Source organism: Garra rufa, chromosome 18, assembly GCF_049309525.1.
Source record: "Garra rufa chromosome 18, GarRuf1.0, whole genome shotgun sequence".
NCBI lineage: Eukaryota > Metazoa > Chordata > Actinopteri > Cypriniformes > Cyprinidae > Garra > Garra rufa.
In genome coordinates, this window is record NC_133378.1 from 39,448,362 (window position 1) to 39,475,906 (window position 27,545).

General features: G+C 34.9%; 1 protein-coding gene across 1 annotated transcript in view; it reads right to left on the reverse strand.

Moving 5' to 3' along the window:
* ctnnbl1 (catenin, beta like 1) overlaps window positions 1-27,545 on the reverse strand; it is a 58,131-nt gene that overhangs the window by 9,341 nt on the left and 21,245 nt on the right. The window contains exons 8-11 of the mRNA XM_073823645.1: window positions 17,561-17,658; window positions 14,898-14,978; window positions 3,215-3,352; window positions 3,064-3,136 (exon numbers count right to left, since the gene is read on the reverse strand). Of these exons, the coding sequence (XP_073679746.1) occupies window positions 3,064-3,136; window positions 3,215-3,352; window positions 14,898-14,978; window positions 17,561-17,658 (390 nt within the window). The remainder of the gene's footprint in view (window positions 1-3,063; window positions 3,137-3,214; window positions 3,353-14,897; window positions 14,979-17,560; window positions 17,659-27,545) is intronic.

A 27,545-nucleotide genomic window follows, 5' to 3' on the forward strand; every position in this document is an offset into this window, starting at 1 on the left:
TGATGTGGGAAAGAAATTCATCTTGTACAGAAAAAACAACCACCATATGTGTATGAAATCATCTACAGTGCCATGTTGCTGCCTTATGATAAACTACTTTAAATTGCTTTTTTCCCCACATCAATCTACACTCCCTCCTCCATAATGGCAAAGCAAAAAATAGGGTTTTAACATTTGTGCAAATTTATTAAAAATAAAAAACTGAAAAGATCCCGTTGCATAAGTATTCATACCCTTTTCTGGGACACTTGAAACTTAGCTCAGGAGCATTCATATTGCTTCTAGATGTTACTACACTTCGAGTGGAGTAAACTGTGGCAAATTCATTTGAATGAGTCTGATTTAGAAAGGCACACACCTCTCAGAAAAGGTCTAACAGCTGAAAATGCATATCAGAGCAAAAACCAAGTCCTGAGGTCAAGATAACTGCCTGTAGAGCTCAGTGACAGACTTGCGTTTAGGCGATGATCTAGGGAAGAGTTCAGAAAAGAATCTGCTGCATTGAAGGTTCACAGAAGCATTATCCATAATGGAAGACGACTGGAACAACTAGGACTCTAGAAAATGTCTGCCAGCCCCCATCCAAGCTGACAGAGCTTGAGAGGTGAAAAGGTGAGGCAAAGAATGGCAGATAATTGCCAAATGCAGATGTGCAAAGCTTGTCACATCAGACCCAAAAAGACTTGAGGCTGTAAAGGTGCTTCAACTATGTACTGAGTTAATGGTATGAATACTTATGCAATGTACTTATTTCAGTGTTTTTTTTTTTTTTAAATAAATTTGTAAAATTTGCAAATCTGTTTTTTGCTTTGTCATTATTATGGTGTATGGAGTGTAAGTTGATGTGGGGAAAAACTAATTTAAAGCAGTTTAACATAATGCTGAACAACAAAACAAAACGTGAATAAAATGAAGGGGTATGAATACTTTTGCAAGGCACTGTATAAAACATTTATTGGATCAAGAAACTAACGGCTGAATAAAAATGCATTGTGCAGCGTTTAATTTTACTTGATCGCCAACAAAATCGCCACAAACTTATTGTCAATATTTGACCCTGTTATACAGATATGAGACGGGACAACTGGAAACACCGTCCAGACAAGACAATATCCACTAAACTTTCATAACACATAAAAATCAAGAGAGTTGGGATCTTCCCAAGAGAAATACTGGGTGAAGTATGAAAGAGTAGCAATGGAGAAGAAAGAAGGAGCGTCAGCGCAAAAGAGCGAGAAAGAAATAGAAAGCTGTCAAGACTTAATCAAGGTGCTCTGGGCTGAAGAGTGGGCGAAGCCGAACAACTCATATCGGTCAAGAGAGAGTAAAGGTGGAGGGGAGGGAGGAAACATAGAGGGAAATACACTGCCAGCGAGCAGCACTGCAGCACACAACAAACCTTTAGCTTTAGCAACAGGGAATCTGTTTCAGTGCTGCGACGCGTGTGCCGATCGCCTGCGGACATGTGTTCATGAACGGCTTCACACCATCTACCTGATACCTGATGAGAGCTGCTGCTTTATACGCTTTCAGCCTCAGACTGAACTGCTGAGAAAATTCTAGTGAACTCATCAACATCTAAAAACAGGGTCCTGATAGAGTCCTGATAGACCAATATAATGCACAGTTAGAAATCAGGCTTTTTGAGATTAATGGAATTAAGTAGCACTTACACACCAAACTTTACATTTTTATTCCTGTCTATATGCTGAAGGTTTTTACAGAGGAATTTGTTCAACATTTTATTCACCCCAAAATTGGTTCTATTAAATAAAAAAACATTTTTATGACAATCACCACACAATACCTCAATAACATAATGCCATAATAGTGCATATACAGGGTTTCTGCAGGATTTTCAAATCTTATTTAATGCCTTTTAATGCCCTTTTTAATGCCATTTCTAACATTTTTAATGCCATACGCAACCAATACCTTAACACGGCTGTGTATGAATGCGTGTATATTATAATGCATTTTTTTCATGCGGTCTTACAATGAGGCAACAATGAACATACATTACTCTGCTGAACATAATTAGAAATGGATCAGGAGACAGCTTAAAATGTCATCGTTTATTTACAGATTTCAAAATTTCAAATATCAATTCTGAACAGAAAAATTTCAGAAACTTTGAACTCTTAGAGGCTAAAACTGGCCGCTCTTAAAAAGTCTGTCACACAATTTTGGACCGGCCAGAAGCAATTACCAAACTGCTTCCGTGTTTATCATACTTCACGACAGTGAATCAAAGTTATTAATTATACAGGCTACATTCAAGATAAATTGGTAATATTTGTTTCTTCAACACTATCTAAAGTTTTAAGGCCTGTATAAAACAATTTAATGCTTTTTAATGCCATTTAAGGCCTTAATTTTCGCAAAATCAATTTAATGACTTTTAATGCTTTTTAATGCCCCGCGGAAACCCTGATATAACATAATGCAATAACATAATAAAAATAGTATCATTCTTACTACTGTACTGCACAAAGACAATGGCATATTATAAAAAAATAAAAAAAATAAAAATAGAAACAATATTATTTAAAAAAAATAAAAATGATGGCTTGTGCCTTCAATTTATGACAAAATGCATTATTTTATGTATAATATAATGTTCATGCAAAATATAATTTTAATTTCAATTCTCAAGATGGCTTTCTTTCCCAAATCAGTTAATTAACCAGTTGTTTAATAGTACTTACATTCTGCATTACGAATCCTGCACACTATCTAAATTTAACAACTACCTTACTAATAATAGGTAGCAAATAAAGAGTTAATTAAGGCAAAAGTCATAGTTAATGGTTTGTTAATAGCAAGAATTTGACGTTAAAAAAGTGTGAGCAAATGTTTTACTATATTAATGCAATAATCAGAATTTAATGAGAATAACCAGAGAGAACACTAAAAAACACAAAAACAATAATGAAAATTTGGGTGGAATATGTATGTAATTGCCATGAAAATAACGTCTCAGTGCACAAAACTTCTAAGTGCCATAAATGCAAAGTATATTTTGTCTTTATATGTTGCTTTTGAAATCATTTGTAATCTTACCTCTCATTATATGACGGACTATTTTGACGGATCCTCCCCTGAGATTGAGGATCTGATGGACTCTCTGCTGAAGCTAAAAGAGAGAAGACATTTCAGCATGCAGAATTACAAACATTCAGCTTGAGTCACGCATGAAATGATGCTAACGTACCTGAGGAACGCCAGCGTTACAGATCTCCACCATGATGTAACACAGGAGCTGAAGAACGAAGAGTCCAGCATCCAGCCGCCGCAGATAAAACTCATCGTCCATCGCGTCGTCGATAATCTCCCCACGGCGAACCATATCCTGAAATGAGGAAAATTACCATTAGACAAGTTAGAAAAAACTAGACGAGTAAAGATTGTTTAACAATCTTTGAGGTTGCCTGAAAGTTTGAAACGGGTATAAAAGCTTGAAGTTTGAAAGTGTTTCTAACATACAATCAAGCCTGAAATTATTCATACCCCTGGCAAATTCTGACTTAGTTACTTTTATTCAACCAGTTTTTTTTTTTGACCAGAAATGACACAGGCTTCTCTCAAAAGATAAGAAGATGTACAAGAGGCTATGTTTCCATCCAAAAATGCGAATTTAACTTATGCGCAAAACTGGAACATCGCATAAAACATTTGCGCATAAAGCACCGTTTCCATCCAACGAGACAAAGAGAACAAAATCGTCACTTCCTGATAAACTTTCACTAAATAAAAAAAAACAAAACTAGGAGAAGTCATGAAAATAATAATTTTCAGATTTCCCCAGCGGTTAATTGACATGTGACAACACGGGCAGTACTGGTATCACCGAGGGAAAGGTTGAGGGATAGTTTTCTCTCGTTTCCACGCTTTTAAAAGCTTGTAAATGTCCGCAAGCATTTTACTTTCACTTTCGATTTAGCGGCAGTTCGGCGTCAATTGATTGAATGGACAACAACAAAACAGTACGACAAACTCACTTAGTCTATTTTAAACAGAATTATTAATTTATTAACAAAAACAAATAAACAACTGTTAAATAACTTCCACAAAGTTTCATTATGAAAAATAGACCTACTGAAAATTGGCAAACACGGTGGAAACAAATAAATAAGAAACGAATGTTCTTCCAATGAGCTTCCAAAATCACCTTAGATAAACGAAAACAATCAACAGGCCTTTTTAAAATCCAAAATACTTTTAAAACTAAATCTTTCGGCAACGTCTTGCCTTTCTCACCTTACTACTCATGTGATAAATGAAATCGGACTCATACCGCGGATGTGACTGTTGTTAGGCACACTGCATTGAGCAGCCGCGTTCAGTTTTTAATTGTACTGTTTGTTCTCTAACTGAACTAAATGATTTTTATTTCTATAAAATAATCAAAACGACCGCAGGGCCGGTGCCGTGGTGGGCAAGTGACGAAACCGCTGAAGGAAACATTTCAGAATGACCAAAACAACATTTCTGATGCTGTGCAACAAGATGGGTCCGCTGGTTAGTCAAGTTATCCCGTTCCAGCGTGCAAAGTCACATGACTTTTTTAATGCGCATGGAGGAATTTATTCGGCAAAGTGTTTCCATCGTAGTTTACGCGCATTTTTTCTTATCGGATAAATTTATCCTACTTAGTTGTGCGCATAAGTTTTTTATGCGCATTTTCAGAATTTATGCGCATTTTCGCGTTTCCATTCAGAGATTTTTATGCGATATTCCAAAATGCGCATAAAAATAGGTGGATGGAAACACAGCTATTGTGGAAAAAAATATCTTAGCTTTTATTTACATTTGAACAAAAAGTGGCATGTCCAAAATTATTCATACCCTTTGCAAACTGTCACAGTCTATGAGAAAATCCAAAGTTCTATACCATTCCAAATAGTCCAAGCTGTTCTAAAGCATCCTAATTACCCTGATTCATTGGGAACAGCTGTTTTAATCAACTCAACAGCTGAAAAACAGAAGCTCTCTGCTGTTGGTTTGTGGACAGTCATGACTAAGACAAAGGAGCTCACTGAGGACCTGCGGCTACGCATTGTGGCTGCTCACAAGTCAGGAAAGGGCTTTAAGACCATATCTAAATGTTTTGAAGTTCCAGTGGCAACAGTGCAAAGTATTATTAAAAAATACAAGACGTTGTTTCATGTGTAGCTGAACATGATTGATTGTGTTTCTAACATGATTAACATATTAGTGGCACGTTTAACATGTTGCTACTATATTATTGACATAATAAGCATGTTGCTCATGTGTTTTAGCATGATTAAAATACTGCTAACATGTTTAACATTTTCCCATTATGTTTTTAACATATGTTTTTAACATTTGTCAACAATTTGCATGGTGTTAACATGATCAACGTTTTGTTATCCTGATTCAATCATGATATGCATGTTGCTAATGTGTTTCTGGCATGATTTGCATATCGCTAATATGTTTTATAAATGATTAACATGTTTATACTAGTGTTGTTTTTGGCGGCCGATTTGAATGTTAGTTTTAGTCTAGTCTTTGTGTGAAGCTGTCATTTTAGTTTTTATTAGTTTTAGTCACGTTCATACTCTTTTTAGTCTAGTCAAGTTTTAGTCGACGAAAACTGATGACATTTTAGTCTAGTTTTAGTCAATGAAAATTGTATTTTAGTCTCTTTTTAGTAATGCAATTTTATTTAACCCAGTCAATGTAGAATAAGTACCTAGTAGTATAGACGAAACCAAAGTTTTCTTTTAGCCAACCCCATTTCAAACAAGGTTATCTTATTATATTATTGTTACCTTATGAGCTCAAGAATACATCCATTCCAGACATGGAAGATGCTCTAATTTGAAATGACAACATTTATTTTACCTACCAAACATGTTAGAAGTACACACACATAAATTGAAATAAAATAAATAAAAACAATAAATAAAATAAATAAAATTGCATCACATGACAATGCCAGAAAAAAAATTATACATTCAAGTTTAATAAATGTGACTGCTTCGTATTCTGATTCAAACAACACGAACCCCTTTGCGCAGGTTTCAAGTGTCATTCACTTTTTTATAAGAATAAATCATAATACGAATAAATATGTACGTGTAGTTTTGTGCATGTTCATTTTGTAGTAATTCCCGCTTCAAAAGCACTTCTAATTAATAATAATATTAGTCAATTTAACAATATTCTTAATTTACACAAATCATGCTTGTACTTTTATAAGTTTATTTACAGATTAATTCATTTGTGTAAGTAAAATATTTCTTATGGTTTTCGTAGCACAAATTGATTCATTTTATGAAACTGTCCAAAAATCGCTTGGACATCTGGGACGCAAAAGAAACGTTTTCCACCTTTGACCACAAGATATCATTAATGTACAACGTGTTGAAAAGCTTTGAGTAATGAAGCTTTTTACGATACAGTTGAGGGGAACGCTTCGGTGCTTCAAAAAGCTTCATTTTCCCATCACTACTAAAGAGTAGGAAAAAATGTATGAGTCGTTTCTTCTTTTTCTCCCAAAGACGAACCACAGCTGGCTGGCCATCGGTCCCTTTCTCTGTGTCAAACTTAAAGGGATGGTTCGGAGTAGAATTGACTTCATTGCTATGCACTCCGAAGCCCATCTAAATACCCCATCCGAAGTTTTTTATACCTTAGTCAAACATTTATGGAGATATTAGAGTTTTTCGAATTGCTTGTTAAAGGAGTGAATGGTACATGTGATGTATCTCGTAAATTGCACCACTAAACGTGCAAGTAATCTTACCAAACTTGTACAGTAGTGTAAATAGGTTATGTACTCACAAAACGCTGCATCAGAACATTTGTAAGTCCACCATGAGTGTTTCAAAAACACGTTTTACCCGAGAACTACTAGTCTCAGAAACTACAAGTCGACGTCACTTCCCTGGTTTGAAAAAAGCACGTAAAAGTCCTCCTACTACATCTGTGTGCATGTCAACTTGTAGGAGGACTTTTACGTGCTTTTTTCAAACCAGGGAAGTGACGTCGACGTGTCGCCATTTGTAGTTTTTGAGACTAGTAGGGATCGGCTAAAACATGTTTTTAAAACACTCATGGTGGACTTACAAATGTTCCGATGCAGCGTTTTGTGAGTACATAACCTATTTACACTACTGCACAAGTTTGGTAAGATTACTTGCACGTTTAGTGGTGCAATTTACGAGATACATCACATGTACCATTCAGTCTTGTAACAAGCAATTCGAAAAACTCTAATATCTCCATAAATGTTTGACTAAGGTATAAAAAACTTCGGATGGGGTATTTAGATGGGCTTCGGAGTGCATAGCAATGAAGTCAATTCTACTCCGAACCATCCCTTTAACTTTGTTTGTAGTCGTCTTCTAGATAATGCTGCGAGTGGGGCTTGAGAAAGTGACGTCAGCTGCGGTTTAGGCTAGATGGATACAGCTCTGGCTACTGGGCATGCGCACATCAATCTAACGTTATAACATTTCGTTTCGTCTCGTTTTCGTCGCCGAAAATGAAGAGACATTTTAGCAGAGTTTTTATTTCGTAAACCACATTTAGTCTAATTTTTATTCGTCAACGATATTGCATTAAACATTTAATTATAGTCATCGTCACATGACCAGCATCTGTCGTCTCGTCTCGTTTTCGTCATGTGATAAAGGTTCGTTGACGACGATATTTAGTCATAATTTTCGTTGTTGCTAGCATGATTTAGCACATCGTCCTATGATAGTCATTAAGCTTTGCTGGTGACAGCTTTAATACTACATGCAACATTTTTGTGCAAAGGTTTTGACCCCTGAATGAAAGTTTATAGGGCTTTTTATATTTTTGATTGTCTGTTTAAGTTAGAAAAATTAGAAAAAAAAAATTAAAATATATCAACCCGAGTCAAACCAGTCTGATGGTCCAAATTGGGTGGTTTAGGCTAGAGAGCTCTAGAAGGAGATGCAGTCTAAATTTAGTCTCAGAAGAAAGAGAAGCATCTTAAATAGCAGATCAATATGTTGGCTTTCCAAAGCCAATCTGATAAATGCATATTGATTAGCAAGAAAGTCACATGCAGTGACTGATACCCAGTGACATGCATGTTAAAAAGGCTGTGGATAATGATCTCAGATCACTTCAAAAAGGCAGATTTTTCACACACTGCAGCTTTTCAGCACCTGCAGCTGAATCTAAAGGGACAAAGACGTTTGGCATTTGCTGAGTGCCATAATTGCGGCGATTGACACTGGCCTCTCTCCAGGGGATTTCAATCTTTTCGAGCAAAAAGCGCTGGCAAGCGCACACGTGTGCGAGCGAGCACGAGCAGAAAGGCTTGTGAACACAAAGGGAACGCCGCAGGAACAGCAGGCTGGCGAGAGCTGGCCGTCACGGGCTGCTGAAGACACGCAGAATGCGGCTCTGAACGAGGCGAGAGGCTTTCTGAGAGAACCACGCTCAGATCGTGCCAAAACCTTTCAGACCTGCTCCAAAAAAATCAGGAGAGGTCAAATCACACTGAACGCAACTCATGACAGCGTGTGATTTTGTCCATTAAAAATGGTTTGCATTGGGCAAAGTGGGAGTTTTGAGCAGGACGTGCAGAATGGAGGTCAGGTTCACCTTGCAGGGCGTCTCAATAGTGGCCTTTTCTGATGATTGCTGCAAGCATTCATCACTGTAGCTCAAAAAGTAGAGCATGCCGCTAGTAACACAAGGTCATGGGTTCAATTCCCAAATGTATGCATTGAATGGATTAAGCGTCTGGCAAATGCATAGAAGCTTTATTAAATTAAATTAACTATTTAGGTTCTAGGGAGGCTGAATTGCCTATAAAAGCAGCCTAACACAATTATTAAACAGCTGTTTGGCTATTGGTTCGCATTAAAGAGACACAAGGTAATTACATTTTGATAAAACATTAAAACGACAAACTCTTATTTATTTAAAATAATGTGTAGTAGTACTACTACTACTACTAATATTAGTAACATTATACAAATACTAAAATATTTTAATACAGCTTATTTCAATAATAATTATTAAATCATAATAAATAAAATATCCATCATTAAACAAATTAATAACATTAATATAATTTATTTTATAAACTTAATTATCACTATTATTAATAAATAATCATTCAATAGTATAATAGTAAAATAATTGTCATTATATATATATATATATATATATATATTTTTTTTTTTTTTTTAGATCAATTATATTGTAATATAGTGTGTGTGCTTGTAGCATATTTAAAATAAAATAAAAATAGATAAAGTATATTTAAAAATATTGAATTATTGGTTATTTTAAATATTCTTTACAATTATTATTAATTATTAACCTAACAAAATAACCATAATTAAAACATTTAATAATACATTAATATAGTAAAAAATATTAATTATTATTATTAATCATTTAATAGTATAATACTAATAATGAGTTTTAAAAATAAATAAACATATATTTTTAATATATTTTATGCATTAATTTAATATATTATAGATACATTATATTACAATAAAGTGTGTGGCATATTACAAAAATGTAGATTTTAAAGAACATTTTACAATATTTTAATAAGTATTAAACAAGGATTTCCTAATTCTAAAAATAGCCATTAATAAAATATTAATTATTAATTAATATTATTAATGTTATCATCATCAACCAAAAAACTTTGAAATATGCTAAATAGTAATATTAAGAAACTACACTAGGAAATAAATAGTTTCAATGCTGATATAAGGAATTTTAGTTCATACATAAGGCTGATTTAAAGAGAGCAAAAAAAAAAGTATGTTCATCATTATCACGCTGTCAGAACAGGCCGTTTCGATCTTTCGCAGGCGTTATTCGAGTCTCGTTACAGAGGTACAGCCCTCGGCAAGTCAATTACATGAGTGCAAATAACAAGCGGCTTCACCTCCGGGAAACTGAGCGATTTTTAGTCACTTCCTGTTGGAGAACTGCAGGCTGGCACAGGTGTTAATATGACAGGCAGAACAAAGCAGCGCAGGGACCTGTGATTGAGTCTCACGGGACACGCCGAGACTAAATTAATCCGAGCACACCCTGCGCGGATCCTTTCCAGATTTCCCAAAGAGCCGTGCGCGCGTGTGCGGGGCGCTGCGGCAAAAGCGAGAAAAGCAGAAGACGAACAGACCGAACGCGGAGGGGGTTTATGGGGGTCTGTGTTTAGGAAATGCAATTCGGAGAGAATTTGTAGCTGTCATTAGGCAGTAAAAGGAGGCGAGACGGGTTCACATGAGCGCGGCGCTGACAGCACTCCGAGGCGTTTTTAAACAAGGGCTCTGCTATGGGTGATATACTTTTATAGCGCTTCCAGAAAGACGCGAACACTGTTCCATCTGGAGGGAGTGCTGCTGCGCTCAGTCGACGGGCGCGAAACAAGAGCAGACATTTCCACAGCCATATTCCTGTCACTGCTTCTGAGAGACGATTTATAGGCCTCTGAAGAAGACGCAGAGCACAAAGTCAGATAAGGTGGATGGGAAACACACACACACACACACACACACACACACACACACACACACACACACACACACACACACACAGGAGACAGATTTAAATTGACACACCTGCACAAAGACCTAAAACAAGAGCTGAGGAGAATATTGAACATTCACTAAATGCTCAGTGGTTTTATATTTACACACACTACCAATCATACGTTTTTTAATAGTTTTTTAATGTTTTTTAAGGCGAGACACTGCAGGTGAAAAGGGTAAAAAAAATTAGCTAATAGTTATCACCTTACTTGACCAGTTGATTATTTACTTTGATAACTTCAAACATTTTTTTGTATGACAAGTTTTCTAAAATGTTAGGTTTAAATATGCAAATGAGGCACAATTGCGCTAATTTGCATACATTTCTATTACAAAAATTTAAACACTGGATGAAGTCAGTTTCAAAATTCTTGTTCAATTTTTGTGACATATCAGAGTCAAAAGTTTTTACAGAGGGAATTTTGGGTATCTCATTTTGTCACGACATAATTCAGAAAAAACTTAGATTTTTTTTTTACCGATTTTTTGGTAAAAAATTCTTGCAAAAAATCAAGCAAATCCTATATAAACAAATCCCTCTGTAAAAACCTTCAGGATATAGACAGGAATAAAAATGTAACGTTTGGTGTGTGTAAGTGCTACTGAAGTGGAGATTTATGGCTCAGTGTAGGGGGAAAAAAGATCCAAAGATCAGCATTTATCTTAAATAAAAATATTTTGTAACATTATACACTATAACATTCAAAAGCTTGGAGTCAGTATCATATTCTTTAAGGAAATTATAGAAAGTATTACTTTTATTTAGCAAGGATGCTTTAAATTGATCAAAAGTGATAACGACATTTATGATGTTACGAAAGATGATAAATTCAGAAGAACTTTTCTGAACTTTCTATTCATCAAAGGAACCAGAAACAATTCTACTCAGTTGTTTTTAACATAATAATAATAATAATAATAATAATAAATGTTTTTTGAGCAGCAAATCAGAATATTAGAATGATTTCTGAAGGATCATGTGAAACTGAAGACTGGAGTAATGATGCTAAAAATTCAGCTTTGAAATCACAGGAATAAATTACATTTTACAATATATTCAAATAGAAAACAGTTATTTTAAAAAGTAAAAATATTTCACAATTTTACTGTTTTTGCTGTACTTTGGATCAAAGAAATGCAGGCTTGGTGAGCAGAAGAGACTTCTTTAAAAAAACATTATAAATCTTGGATAAAGACATTTTTAATGTTGCAAAAAGATTTCTTTTTCAAATCAATGCTGTTCTTTGGAACTTTCTATTCATTTGTGAATCTTAAAAAACTTAAAAAAATTAATCGTTTCCACAAAACTATAGGGCAGCACGACTTTTCAACATTGATAAAAATCAGAAATGTTTCTTGAGCAGCAAATCAGCACATTAGGATGATTTCTGAAGGATCATGTGACACTGAAGACTGGAGTAATGATGCTGAAAATTCAGTTTTGATCACAGGAATAAATTACATTTTACTATATATTCACATATAAAACAGCTTTTTTAAATTCGAATAATATTTAGCAATTTTACAGCATTGTAAATATCAAATATGTTTAGAAGGCTCAAAACTAGATATGATTCACCCAGCCCAAGCTGAAACATCCCTGAAACCATCTTGAGCACACACATGCGCACACACACATTAGGATGGATGAGACACGAGCTGCAGGAGTCCACATCAGTGCCCAGATCACACACGCCAATATCCCCCAGCACACACACACACGCACACACGCACGCACACACGCACACACACACGCACGCACACACGCACACACACGCACACACACGCACACACACGCACACACGCACACACACGCACGCACACGCACGCACACGCACGCACACGCACGCACACGCACACACACGCACACACACGCACACACACGCACACACACACACACACACACACACACACACACACACACACACACACACGCACACACACACACTATAATCACAGACATGCAGTCTACCCTACAAACACTCCACACACTAAGAGATGTTGGCTAATGAAATACAGTTACACAATGTGGAATAACCGCCCAACCTGACAATTATCATCAATTAGCATCTGTCTTTAATCATCTCCACGTTAATTATTGCTGGCTGAGACCCCACAACTTATATAACCAGAGCCACGGCTCGAAAACCTGATTGGATGAGGTTGTAAAAAGCCTTTAAACACACACCTGTGAGCGCACGCCAATTAAACTTTGCATTTACAAACCAAGTCGCACAACCATGATACTTATTTATTACTAACATTAATCTTTCAATAATAATAATAATAATAATAATAGCAATAATAAAAATAATTGGTATTATTATTATTATTATTATTAGTTGATTTAAAATGTATTAGGCAGTAATAAGAACAATAATGATGTATTATTATTATTAATAATTATTATTATTTTAAAATTGTGTAATTTCAAATTTGGAATTTTGCAAATGTTGGCATTCACAATGGCAATAATAAATGATAATAGGCCATTTTAAAATTAATATGTAACAACAACAATACAAGTGTTTTAATAATAACAGTAGTAGTAGTAATAGATTAATTTAAAATAATATGCAATACTATCATATTTGGATTTTTGCAAATGTTGACATTCACAATACTAATAATAATTGATAATAGATTATTTTAAAATTAATATGCAATAACAATAAAAATTTAATAATAATAATAACAATAATAACTAACAATTATTGTTGTAATGTGTTTATATTAAGTTGATTAGGCAACAACAACAAAATAAAGGATAAATATTTTAAAATTAATATGGAAAAGCAATAAATGTGTATTAAAATAAGACAGTAAAAAATATTTTTAAATAATATGCAATGTGTTAAAATTAATATGCAATAATAAAAATGTATTAATAGAAATAATAATTATTACTACTATTATTTTTATTTGTTTATTTTAAATGTATTAGGCAATAACAACAATGTTTTATTACTATTATTAATAACAATAATAATAATAATAAATCAAATTTAGAATTTTGCAAATGTTGGCAGTCACAATGCCAATAATAAATAATAATAATAATAATAATAATAATAATAATAATAATAATAATAATAATACAATAGATCATTTAAAATTAATATGCAATATTATCTTATTTGGAATTCTGCAAATGTTGAAATTCACAATGCAAAAAATAAATGGTAATAGATTAGTTCAAAATTAATATCCAATAACAACAATAAATGTATTAATAATAGTAACAAAAGTTGTTTAAAATAATATATTAACACTGAGAATGCAAACTGATTTTGTTTTAATTATGCAAGCTGATATTACATATTTAAAAACAAAATCTATTATTATTATTATTATTATTATTAATAATACATTTTATTTCAAAATAATCTGTTATCATCATTAATTATTAGCATTGTGAATTCCAACATCTGCAAAATTTCATAATATTACATTATTTTAAAATGATTTACTACAACAACAACAACATTAGTAATAATGATAATATATTATTTTAAACTTGCATGCAATACCATCGTATTTAGTATTAGGCAAATGTTTTCATTCAATATACTAATAATATATGATAATGAGAGGTTATTTTAAAAGTAATATGCAATAATTTTATATTAGGAACATTATCATATTTGGAATTATGCAAATGTTTTATGCAAATGCTGGAATTTTTACAATGCACATACAGGCAATGGTTCAGCATTTTTGCATAAACCTTTGACTCCAGACACTTAAAGCATGTCAAGAATAATAATACAAGCACAATAATAAAAGCGTTTTTTGTAAACACTACTGTATATCAATTTTCCCAAAACTCTGTTTATTATTATTCATTATCATTGTAACTACAATCATTAATATTATTAGGATGAAGAAAAATAATTAATATTAGTAACATAAGATAGCATTATATGCACAAAACCATGCTGGTTCTTATCCTTTTGAGTAGTGAGAACACATTTGGAGTACTTGGATCAGTGTTTTATCACCAACACAACTTGTTTAAGATGCCACATTTTTAATGGAGCAAGACCAACCTAACAATGCGTTTTTGTTTGGGTGTTTGTCAAGTTGCAACAACACAGACTCCTGATGAGAAAATGTGTGCGAATCAGCGCTCAGTGTAAAAGTTTAACAGCGTGCGGCTTTAAAGGTGATTGGAGCGTCCGGGAAGCGTGTCGAGTGTCCGACCCGCAGATCCCACTGTGACGTTTGAGTCTGGTAGGTCTGCTCTTATCTCCACACACAGATCTGCCCTCACCGAGGAGATACTGCCAATCAAGCGTGAATGTGTGTGTGCGTGAACCTTACGTGCTTCTCTCCTTCGATCCTCTTGTCTGCGAGCTGAACGGCTTCCAGGTACTTAAAATGCAGCTCCATGAGTCTGTCAACCTGCAGAAAGAGGGTGAGCGCGTTACAAATGCACCGAAACACACCAGAGATGTGCTTTTGGACCCGAATTTGCGTTTATGTGAAGGATCTTCATATTTAACGGCGGCGAACAAGACAAATGCCGGCCGTGTTATTTAAAGACAAGCAGAAGCATTAGTCATCCTCTTTCGAGCAATTCCTGTGACAATCTGAAGACGAACAGAATTGAGGCATGACGCCCATATGGCCGAAATCTTTTAGCTCGAGAAACTACCAATAATGCACTGCTGCTGTCAGAGTGATGAAACAGGCCCCGGCAGGACTGTGAGGGTTATTTTAAGAGTAGTGACTGCTGAGCGATAACGGCACACGTGTCCGTCCAGGTGATGTATGGAGACCCCCGACAGAGACTAAAGGAGACGTATAACGTAGGACACGGGAGAAAACGGCACGAACGCCGCTGAGACAGTCCAAACAACACCGGCATGAAACATTATTAAACTGATACATGACTGAACCAAACAATGAGAGAGAGAGAGAGAAAGAAAGCCAAGAAAACACGAGAAAGGTAAGAAACTAGCCAAAATTAGAGTACAAAAAACAACAGGCAATAAAACTAAACAAAATTAAAAAAAACTTAAAGAATGAATAAAAAGATGAATGAAAACAAGAATGAAAAGGAAGAGAAAGAATGAATAAAACCAGCCAACAAATGTAAACAAAACAGCGAACCAACAAATAAAGGAAGCAAAGAACAACAAATGAAAAAAAGAATGAAAAGAACAAACTAAAAAATAAATGAAAATGGGTAACAATCCAATACAATACTACAGAAATGAAACTTGGATATATTTTAGAGTAGTCAATGCGCAGCTTGTATAGCAGTATACATTTACTGTCCTCTGAAAATAACTCAACATACAGCCATTACTGAAGTGAGTACACCCTAAGTTATAACAGCAGCATGTTGTTTAAAATTAGGTGCTTTAACTACAATTCTCTTATACGGACCACTGGATGTTCAACATTGCATCTCATGGCAAGAGAACTCTCTGAGGATTTGAGAATTAGAATTGTTGCTCTCCACAAAAATGGCCAAGGCTATTAGAGGTTCAGAAACACCCTGAAACCGAGTTACACTACAGTGGTCAGGGTCATACAGAGGTTTTCCAAGATGGGTTCCATTCGGAACAAGCCTTGCAAGCGTCGAACAACGAAGTTGAGCACTCGTTCTGTGCGTCAAGTGAAGAACCTGACTTCAAAAAGATGCATGAGTGCTGCCAGCATTGCTTAAAGGTTGCAGAAGTAGAAGGTCAGCTTGTTAGTGCTCAGACCATACGCCGCACACTGAAACAAGTCGGTTTGCATGGGCATCATCCCAGAAGGAAGCCTCATCTGAAGCTGGCTCACAAGAAAGCCTGCAAACAGTTTGCTGAAGACAACCAATCCAAGAGCATGAATTACTGGAACCATGTCCTGTGGTCTGATGAGACTATAAGATAAACTTGTTTGGCTCAGATGGTGTCCAGAATGTGTGGCGATGCCCTGGTGAGGAGTACCAAAAAAATTGTGTCGTGCTTACAGTCAAGCATGGTGGAGGTAGCATCATGGTCTGGGGCTGCATGAGTGCTGCTGGTGCTGGGGAGCTGAGATTCATTGAGGGAAACATGGATTCCATTATGTCTCCCTCCAGAAACTAGGCTGAACGGCAGTTTTCCAACATGATAAAGATCCCAAACACACCATCAAGATGACAACTGCCTTGCTGAGGAAGCTGAAGGTGAAGGTGATGAAGTGGCCAAGTATGTCTTCAGAACTGAACCCTATTAAGCACCTGTGGGGCATCCTCAAGTGTAAGGTGGAGAAGCACCATGTGTCTAACATCCAGCAGCTCTATGATGCCATTATGGAGAAGTGGAAGAGGATCCCAGCAACAACCGGTGCAGCTCTGGTCAATTCCATGCCCAGTATATTTAAGGCAGTGCCAGATAACAATGGTGCTAACACAATATATTGACACTTTGAACAAGTTCACATAGGGTGTACTCACTTTTGTTTTGCAGCTATTTTGACAATAATGACTGTATGTTGAGTTATTTTCAAAGGACAGTAAATCTATACTGCTAAACAAGCTGCACATTAACTACGCTAAAATGTATCCAAGTTTCATTTCTATAGTATTGTTCCTTGAGAAGATATACTAAAATGGTTGTTGAAATGTGAGGGGTGTACTCACTTTTGTGACATACTGTAAGTCATCTTACATTTCATACTGTTCATTGGTAACAAACAATTATTTAGATTTTTAAATCGCTTGACAGCCCTTATAATAACTCATTAACAAATACAATAACTTATAACAAAGACATCTATATATCATTTCTATATTTCGTTCTAAAATAATTTCACTTTATGCTCATCGTGTTAAGTCCTAAAGCACCACAGCATGGTCTGACTGAACACTAGAAACAGTCTATATTATCTTTATGGCAGCATTAAACCCATCTGCCAGCGAACTCTCCCGAAGCGCTCTTTTGTCGTCACGCCGCCATTTTTAGCAGCGGAAGATTATAAAGCCGTACCGTCAGCTGTCTTATTTTTACCTTCTCGCAGTCGTTCTCTGTGAACTTGCTGAGGAGACGACTTCTCTGCTGCCCTTTGAGGTTCCTCAGCATGGAGGCGATGATGGAGCACACATGCTCTGCAAGAAGAAAACAAGGCTTTAGTGTCCTGATTTAACACTCGTGTCATCCATTCACCTTAAATGAAGTAAAAGCAGTAAGCAATGAGTGGGAGGTGACAGCTAGAAACTGGACGCAAAGGCTGAACACAAGAGATTAGACGTCCTCGGTTCATCCAAGTTCTCCTGCTGTTTTAAAAGTTTCTCTTGTAGCTGTCAGGGTGATTGCAACTGATTTTCGCTCCTGATCAAAAGTGCTGCAGAAGCGACAGTAAACTTGACTGCAGACTTGAAACTGCAGAACAAACTTGAATATGATAGTCTGAGTTATAAAACACATTTTTAGTGCTCTTTTTGCAGTCTGGGTGATTAAGACTTTTCTTATGCATATGTCTTTGAATCACTTTTATGAAGCTTGTGGGGTTTATAAACTACAGAGATAAGAGTTGGAAAGATTTTAAAATGTTTTTAAAAGAAGTCTCTTCTGTATGACGGCGTTTTAGTGCCACGTTAAAAATGTTTTTTTTTAAAAAAGTAAGATTACGAGATTAAAGTCAAAATATTATGAGAATAAAGTCGATTGCATTAGTTTTTTGCTTTCGCGTGACAGATCACTGTATCTGCATGTGAGTCAATCATCCTTCCGATTACAATAATGAGACATTGTTGACTCTAATGGACGTGATCTTATAGAAGATGTCAAATGTTGTTTGGAATAATATAACCATCATCAAACACTCATCCAGTGGCGTGTCGCTACAATAAATTCAAACGACGTAGAAGTGCATTAGCGTTAATAGAACAGTTCAGCCAAAATTGAACATTTGCTGAAAAAAAATAAAACATAAACTCACCCTCAGGCCATCCAAGATGTAAATGAGTTTAATTCTTCATCAGATTTGGAGAAATGTAACATTACATCACTTGCTCACCAATGGATGTGAATGGGTGCCGTCAGAATGAGTCCAAACAGGTGATAAAAATAATCACAGTAATCCACAAGTAATCCACACCACCCCAGTCCAGCTTTGTGTATGTAAACAAATCCATCATTAAGATGTTTTTAACGTCATTATCCATAATACTGCTTTCTCACATTTAAAAGTTGTCTGGTCTGAATCAAGAGACATCATTTGGACTCTCGTTCTGACAGCACCCATTCACATCCATTGGCGAGCAATGAAGGAATTCTGCATTTCCCCAAATCTGATGAAGAAACAAAGTCATCTACATCTTGGATGGCCTGAGGGTGAGTACATTTTTAGTAAATATTCATTTTTGGCTGAGCTATTCCTTCAAAAATTTGACAATTACTTCTTTCACAACCCCAACACCAGAAAAATTGGGACGTTTCATGAAATGCCATTAAATCAAGAATATGTTTTCTGTTCATTCTCTTTAACCTTTATTTAATTGACTAAAGTAACTTTATTTTGTAAATATAACCACATTTAGATTTTCATTGCTGCAACACACCCCAAATAAGTCGGGACAGAGGCAAAATAAAAGTGAAAAGGTTATAGACTATCTAAATGAAATAAGTAAGCAGGTGAAATGGAAATAGCTGAGGATATCATGTTTGGGTATAAAAGGAGCATTTCAGTCTTTGCCAATGAAGTTGGATTATGTTTCATCACTTTGTGCCAAGTTTCATGACACAAGTGCCAAACAAATCAAAAGTCAAATTTCTTAATAGAAAAATCACAAAGAATTTAACTCTTTCACTAACAACCACACATAATATTGTGAAGATTCGGGGAATCCAGAGAAATGGTAGTCTTTGTAGGGCAAGTCAAGACACCTCAGGTGAATGTGCATGACCTTTGAGCCCTCAGATAGCATTGCACAAGAAACCGTCATGCTGCGGTGTTAAATATAGCCACATGGGCTCAGGAGTACTTGGGAAAACTGCTGTCACTTAACACATTCTGCAGCTGCATCAATAAATGCGACTTAAATTTCTGTTACTCTGGCAGAAAGCTATAAATCAATTCTACGCAGTGGGGTTCTCTGGGCCAGAGCTCATCTCAGATAGTCAAAAAGACAATGGAAAATGTGCTGTGGTGAGACGAGTCCACGTTTCAGCATGTTTCTGGGGAAAATGGACGCCGAGTTCTCGGCACCATCAGCGACAGATGCAAACGCAAGCGACTGTCATGGTATGGAGGTGCAGCAGAGCAAACATACCACTGAATTAGAGGCATGACAGACACATATACTGCCATCAAGATGACGTCTTTCATGGGAAGTCCATGGTTATTAGATCAAGACAATGCCAGGTCTCATTCTGCATGTGCTACAACAGACTGAATGTGCTAGACTGGCCTGCCTGCAGTCCAGATCTGTCTTCTATTGAAAATGTAATGACAGTCATAAAAAGGAGAATTGTTGATGAAACGTCCCAACTTCTCTGGATTTAGGGTTGTAGACTTCCTGAGTCTTGTATGATAGACTCGTTCTTATAGTACGTTCCCGTATGAAGGGAAATAAGTTGTCAGATCAGATGTGTGGTTGCGTCTGATGTCTTGTTGTGTGTCATTTCGCTCGGCTCTAATGCTTCTTCATTAGTGTGTTTTTATAGGCGACAGCAGCGCGTGAAGACTTTCATGCACTTCACTCTACGTTCATTAAAGCTTTTAGTGCAGCCTCGTGTTTTCCATTTGCAGCGTTTATCTAAGGCAGTCAGAGACACGCTTGCCAGTTTTTCTGCAATTTCTCCTTTTATGTTTTTAAGTAAATTATAACTTTTGGCTCTGTGTGGATGCTTTCTATAAAACAAAAAAAAGCAGTAGATGAAAATTGATCAAAAGTGGCAGTGAAGACATTTATAATGTCATGGTTTGTATAAATGCTGATCTTTTGAACTTTCTGAAAAATAAAATCACCATTTCAACAAAAATATTGGACAGCACAGCTGTCTTCAACATTGATAATAATCATAAATATTTCTTGAGCAGCAAATCAGCATATTAGAATAATTTTTTAAAGGATCATGCGATGCTATAGACTGGAGTAATGATGCTGAAAATTCAGCTTTAACATCAGAGGAATAAATTACATTTTAGCATATATTCACATAAACATATGTATATAGTGGAATATTACAGTAGCACATAGAATACAGTCAAAATACCACGAGAATACAGTCGGAAATACCACGAGAATACAGTCAGAAATACCACAGGAGTACAGTTGAAAATACTACGAGAATAAAGTCGAAATACTACAAGCATACAGTCGAAATACTATGAGAATACAGTTGAAAATACTACGAGAATGAAGTCAAAAATACTACGAGAATGAAGTAGGAAATACCACAAGAATACAGTCGGAAATACTATGAGAATACAGTCGGAAAAATACCACGGCAGTACAGTTGAAAATACTACGGGAATACAGTCGAAAATACTACGGGAATACAGTCGAAAATACTACGGGAATACAGTCGAAAATACTACGGGAATACAGTCGAAAATACTACGGGAATACAGTCGAAAATACTACGGGAATACAGTCGAAAATACTACGGGAATACAGTCGAAAATACTACGGGAATACAGTCGAAAATACTACGAGCATACAGTTGAAAATACTACGAGCATACAGTTGAAAATACTACGAGAATGAAGTCAGAAATACTACGAGAATGAAGTAGGAAATACCACGAGAACACAGTCTGAAATACCACAAGAATACAGTCGGAAATACCACGGCAGTACAGTTGAAAATACTACGGGAATACAGTCGAAAATACTACGGGAATACAGTCGAAAATACTACGGGAATACAGTCGAAAATACTACGAGCATACAGTTGAAAATACTACGAGAATGAAGTCAGAAATACTACGAGAATGAAGTAGGAAATACCACGAGAACACAGTCTGAAATACCACAAGAATACAGTCGGAAATACCACGGCAGTACAGTTGAAAATACTACGGGAATACAGTCGAAAATACTACGGGAATACAGTCGAAAATACTACGAGCATACAGTTGAAAATACTACGAGAATGAAGTCAGAAATACTACGAGAATGAAGTAGGAAATACCACGAGAACACAGTCTGAAATACCACAAGAATACAGTGGGAAATACCACGGCAGTACAGTTGAAAATACTACGGGAATACAGTCGAAAATACTACGGGAATACAGTCGAAAATACTACGGGAATACAGTCGAAAATACTACGAGCATACAGTTGAAAATACTACGAGAATGAAGTCAGAAATACTACGAGAATGAAGTAGGAAATACCACGAGAACACAGTCTGAAATACCACAAGAATACAGTCGGAAATACCACGGCAGTACAGTTGAAAATACTACGGGAATACAGTTGAAAATACTACGGGAATACAGTCGAAAATACTACGGGAATACAGTCGAAAATACTACGGGAATACAGTCGAAAATACTACGGGAATACAGTCGAAAATACTACGAGCATACAGTTGAAAATACTACGAGCATACAGTTGAAAATACTACGAGAATGAAGTAGGAAATACTACGAGAATGAAGTAGGAAATACCACGAGAACACAGTCTGAAATACCACAAGAATACAGTCGGAAATACCACGGCAGTACAGTTGAAAATACTACGGGAATACAGACGAAAATACTACGGGAATACAGTCGAAAATACTACGGGAATACAGCTGAAAATACTACGGGAATACAGTCGAAAATACTACGGGAATACAGTCGAAAATACTACGGGAATACAGTCGAAAATACTACGAGCATGAAGTCAGAAATACTACGAGAATGAAGTAGGAAATACCACGAGAACACAGTCTGAAATACCACAAGAATACAGTCGGAAATACTACGGGAATACAGTCGAAAATACTACGAGCATACAGTTGAAAATACTACGAGAATGAAGTCAGAAATACTACGAGAATGAAGTAGGAAATACCACGAGAACACAGTCTGAAATACCACAAGAATACAGTCGAAAATACTACGGGAATACAGTCGAAAATACTACGAGCATACAGTTGAAAATACTACGAGAATGAAGTCAGAAATACTACGAGAATGAAGTAGGAAATACCACGAGAACACAGTCTGAAATACCACAAGAATACAGTCGGAAATACCACGGCAGTAAAGTAGAAAATACTATGGGAATACAGTCGAAAATACTACGAGCATACAGTTGAAAATACTATGAGAATGAAGTCGGAAATACTACGAGAATACAGTCAGAAATACCACGGGAGTACAGTCGAAAAAGCCACGGGAATAAAGCCAAAAATACCGCAGGAATAAAGTCGAAAATACTGCAGGAATACAGTCGAAAACACTACGGGAATACAGTCGAAAACACTACGAGAATAAAGTTGAAAATACTACGGGAATAAAGTTGAAATATGTATTTAGTAGTATTTTCGACTTCATTCTCGTAGTATTTTCAACTGCATTCTCTAAACATTTCGACTGTATTCTCGAAACATTTTTTACTTCATTCTCAAAACATTTTTGACTGTATTCTCGTAGTACTTCAACTTTATTCTCGTAATATTTTGGGAAATGTAGCATTCCATCACTTGCTCAACAATGGATGTGAAAGGGTGCCATCATAATGAGTCTCCAAACAACCCAGTAATCCACACCACCCCAGTCCATCAATTAACATCTTGAGAAGCCAAAAGCTGTTTATAAGAAACAAATCCATCATTAAAACATTTTAAACTTACATAATCCATAATAAAGCTTCCTTCAGTTAAAGAATGAATAAATAAATAAATAAATATACCTGTTGTCTCTCACATCAAAATCCAGCAATATATTTGTTTAGAGCTGTTTTGGCTTGTAACAGTGCTTTTCATCTGTGCAGATCTCTCCCCTGATTCAGACCAGACAACTTTCACATGGGAGTAAGCAATATTACGTATTATGTGTCTGATGTTAGCTGCTGGACTGGAGTGGTGTGGATCACTTGTGGATTACTTTGATGTTTTTATCAGCTGTTTGTACTCTTATTCTGACGGCACCCATTTACATCCATTGGTGAGCAAGTGATGTAATACATTTCTCTAAATCTGATGAAGACACAAACTCATCTACATTTTGGATGGCCTGAGGGTGAGTACATTTTCAGCAAATTGTCAATTTCATTAACGCTAATGCACTTCTACGTTGTTTGAATTTATTGTAGCGACACGCTACTGGATGAGTGTTTGATGATGGTTATATTGTCCCAAACAACATTTGACGTCTTCTATAACATCACGTCCATTAGAGTTATTCTTCATCAGGTTAAAAATCAATATTTAAACGCTATCTCGCACCAGCACTCTCAACCCATAATCAGACGGCCTTGCTAAAACTATTTAATTTGTCCTCGGCCTTCGCCGCCGCTGAATATAAATGAGTTTTAACATCAATCCGTGTGCATCTCTTAACCAACACATTACGCATTCTAATGCAGTGGGTAAACGGAGGCGACGCATTAATCAACAGACGCGAGAGGAAGCGCTCGGTCAGCGCCGTGATGTCGCGGGTCTTCAAGGCGCCTCTGGGGAGCACGGCCACCAGGAGCGAGGGAAGAAAAAAAAAGTGAACGTTATTAGCGGCGGAATAAAGTGTCTGGGGTGAGGAATACAGCCACAGGGAGCGGATGAGAGGAGAGAGGTGCAGGCTAGAGGTCTGAGATAAGTGCGTTATCTCGCAGCTCTGCCGCGGGAAAGCTTTTGTCATCATTACACACAGGAAAGAGGACTCGGCTACCCGACTACATCACTCCAGGTCGCCGTGGCAACAGGAAGGAAGGCCATTGGCTGGCGGGGCGTGAATTCAGCAGGACGTCCAGTAGGGGGCGGTGCTTTAAGTGGGACAAACACAAATGAGGAGAAGAAAGCGTTTACGAAAGGCCGCTAGCTGTTAGCTTGATAATCGAATGATAAGTGAAAATACAAAGAATGGGATAAAGATAAAAAACTGTTTTAGCTGTGATATGTAATTTAGAAGACATCAACGTTTTCCTAAGTAGTGATTTTCTATCATTTTATAATTTCTATATATATATATATATATATATAAGGCTTTTGTAATGAGTACCCATTAAAAAATTATATATATAATAAAAATGAATTAATTAAAATAATTTAAACAAATTATACAAAAAATAGCATTACTTGAATATTAACACTTTAATTTATTAAATATATAATAATTTATAAAATTATATGTAGGTAATAAAAACAAATGATATATGATTAATAAATAAAAACCGAAAATTACAAATTAAATAAACAATTAAATAAATATTACATCAATTTACTAGTGCTGTCAAACGATTAATATATATATATATATATATATATATATATATATATATATATATATATATATATATATATACACACACACACACACACACACACACACACACACACACACACACATATACTGTATATACACACACACACACATATATATACACATATATACATATATATATATCTATACACACACACACACACACACACACACACACACACACACATATACACATATACACACACATACATATATACATATACATATATACATATATATATATTAGGGCCGGGACTCGATTAAAAAGTTTAATCTAATTAATTAGAGGCTTTGTAATTAATTAATCGAAATTAATCGCATTTTAATCGCATGTAAATATTTGACCTGAGAACAGTGAGAATTAAGATTTTTACATGGATTTTTAGTATACCATTGAATAATGACTGAATACATAAGCTTAAGCAACAAAATATTGTTTATTTTTGTTCAACCAAGTCCAACAGACCAGTGCAATATTGCCATTAAGTGTAGCAAGAGGCACGTTCTTTAATGAGTCTTTCATTCCGAGAACTCTGCTCTTGTGTTTGCTTAATTATGCATTTAAACGTTAATGACCAAACCTATCATTATAAATGTTGCTGCACATGGAATATAACGCGGATAACATTTAAAAAATAGTTTTTATCAGGTCACACACTGATTATTTATCACTCAAACCCCTTTCTCTACCTGTCCGTTGGTCGCGTATATCCTCCATGTTTGTAGTTTTTTAACACTTTTTATGCGTGTTTGTAGTTCTAATCGAATCCTCGTTCACGGCGCAGTGTGTTGCGGGCAATATAAGCAGTTAAGAGTGTGCATTGATCGTTAAGTAGTAGACCATCCGGGAATCTTTGGAATACTTTTTAAACATACTACTGGAACATACAATACTATTTAGGACGGACGCAGCTTCTTTTGTATTAGTTCTTTGGCTTGTCTGAACGCTAGTTTGTGCTCCAGTATAATCGGTCCGCCGAATCCAATCCAGTGAGAAACGTTCCGCGGTGCAAAACTTAGTGCGATTAAAATGCGTTAAAAAAATTTAACGCGTTATTTTTGTGTAATTAATTAATCTAAATTAACGCGTTAAAGTCCCGGCCCTAATATATATATATATATATATATATATATATGGAATTAAAAACAAATTGCATTTATGATCAAATTTTAAAAAAATGAAAAATGTAAAAAATTATATATAATTAATAAGATAGTATTATTTTATAATTACCAAAATATATTATACACATTAGATTTAAATAAAAAATAGAAAAATTAAAGAAAATATTAATATATAAATTATAATTATTAAATTGCATGATACACATCTGCAAAAAGAAATAAAAATTATTTTAATAAAATAATTGTAAAAACAAATTATACTTAAAACAGCAATAATTAAAAATACTGAAACCATAAATTAAATTTACTTAAATATTTATATATTCTATGCAATCGATAAAAACTAAATCTATACAGTGATTAATAAAAAACTTAATTATATATAATTAATAAAATATGAATTGTATAATTATCAAAATATATTTTACACATATGAAAATAAATTTAAACAAAAAAAGAAAAATTTATGAAAGCATTATTTTATAGATTATAATTAATAAATACATAATACACATGCACGTAATTAAAATATATAAAATAATTTAATAAAAAAGTTTTAAAAACAAATTATATATAAAATATCATTACCTAAAAAATATTAAAACTAACCTTTAACTAAAAAAAATAATTTATAAATTATATGTAATTGATAAAAACATAATTAATAAATAAAAAATTAGTTAAAATCAAAATTATTTATACACTACTAAAGAAATGTCTGCATTATAATTAATACTTATTATTATTACATTGAATTAATAAAAAAAGTAGAATTAAAAAATATATATATAGTTAACTGTATATAATGATAAAATGTAAATAATTAATTGATGTTTAAAACACTGAAAATAAATTTATAAAGTATATATAATTAATAATATATTAATTTATAATTAACAAAAAAATATATTATACACATCCAAATAATTAATAAAGAAGTAATACACTGAAGGAGATAAAAAAAAATACTAAATGACGCCATTTTTAATTTGTAAAATTCTTTAGCAGACGTGAAATATTACCAGCAGAACTGCTTTTACTTCGCTTTAAAATAGTTTTTTGTCTTTTTGACAGACTCAACAGCCAACAACATAAGTGTGAATAAATGACAATTTGCGCTTTGGGTAAACAAGAGCTTGGAATTGAAAACTGCTCTCATAAACCCAACAGAAAATATTTCTCACATATTTACATTTTCATGTTTTACGAAACACCACATGAAGAGATACTTGATCCAAAGTCTTATATGTGACTACATTACACAGACCAAAGCATCTCTCATGTGTTCTTCTGCATAGAGAGACAAGACAAAGGTGTTTTGTTACAGCTGAAGAAAATCCCTGGAAACAAAGCGGATTATCACATTATCACGGTACGAATCTGCAGCTAAAGAACTGCTAATTTTCAATAATGAATCCATTAGCGAAACCTTCGAGGACGGCGTAACA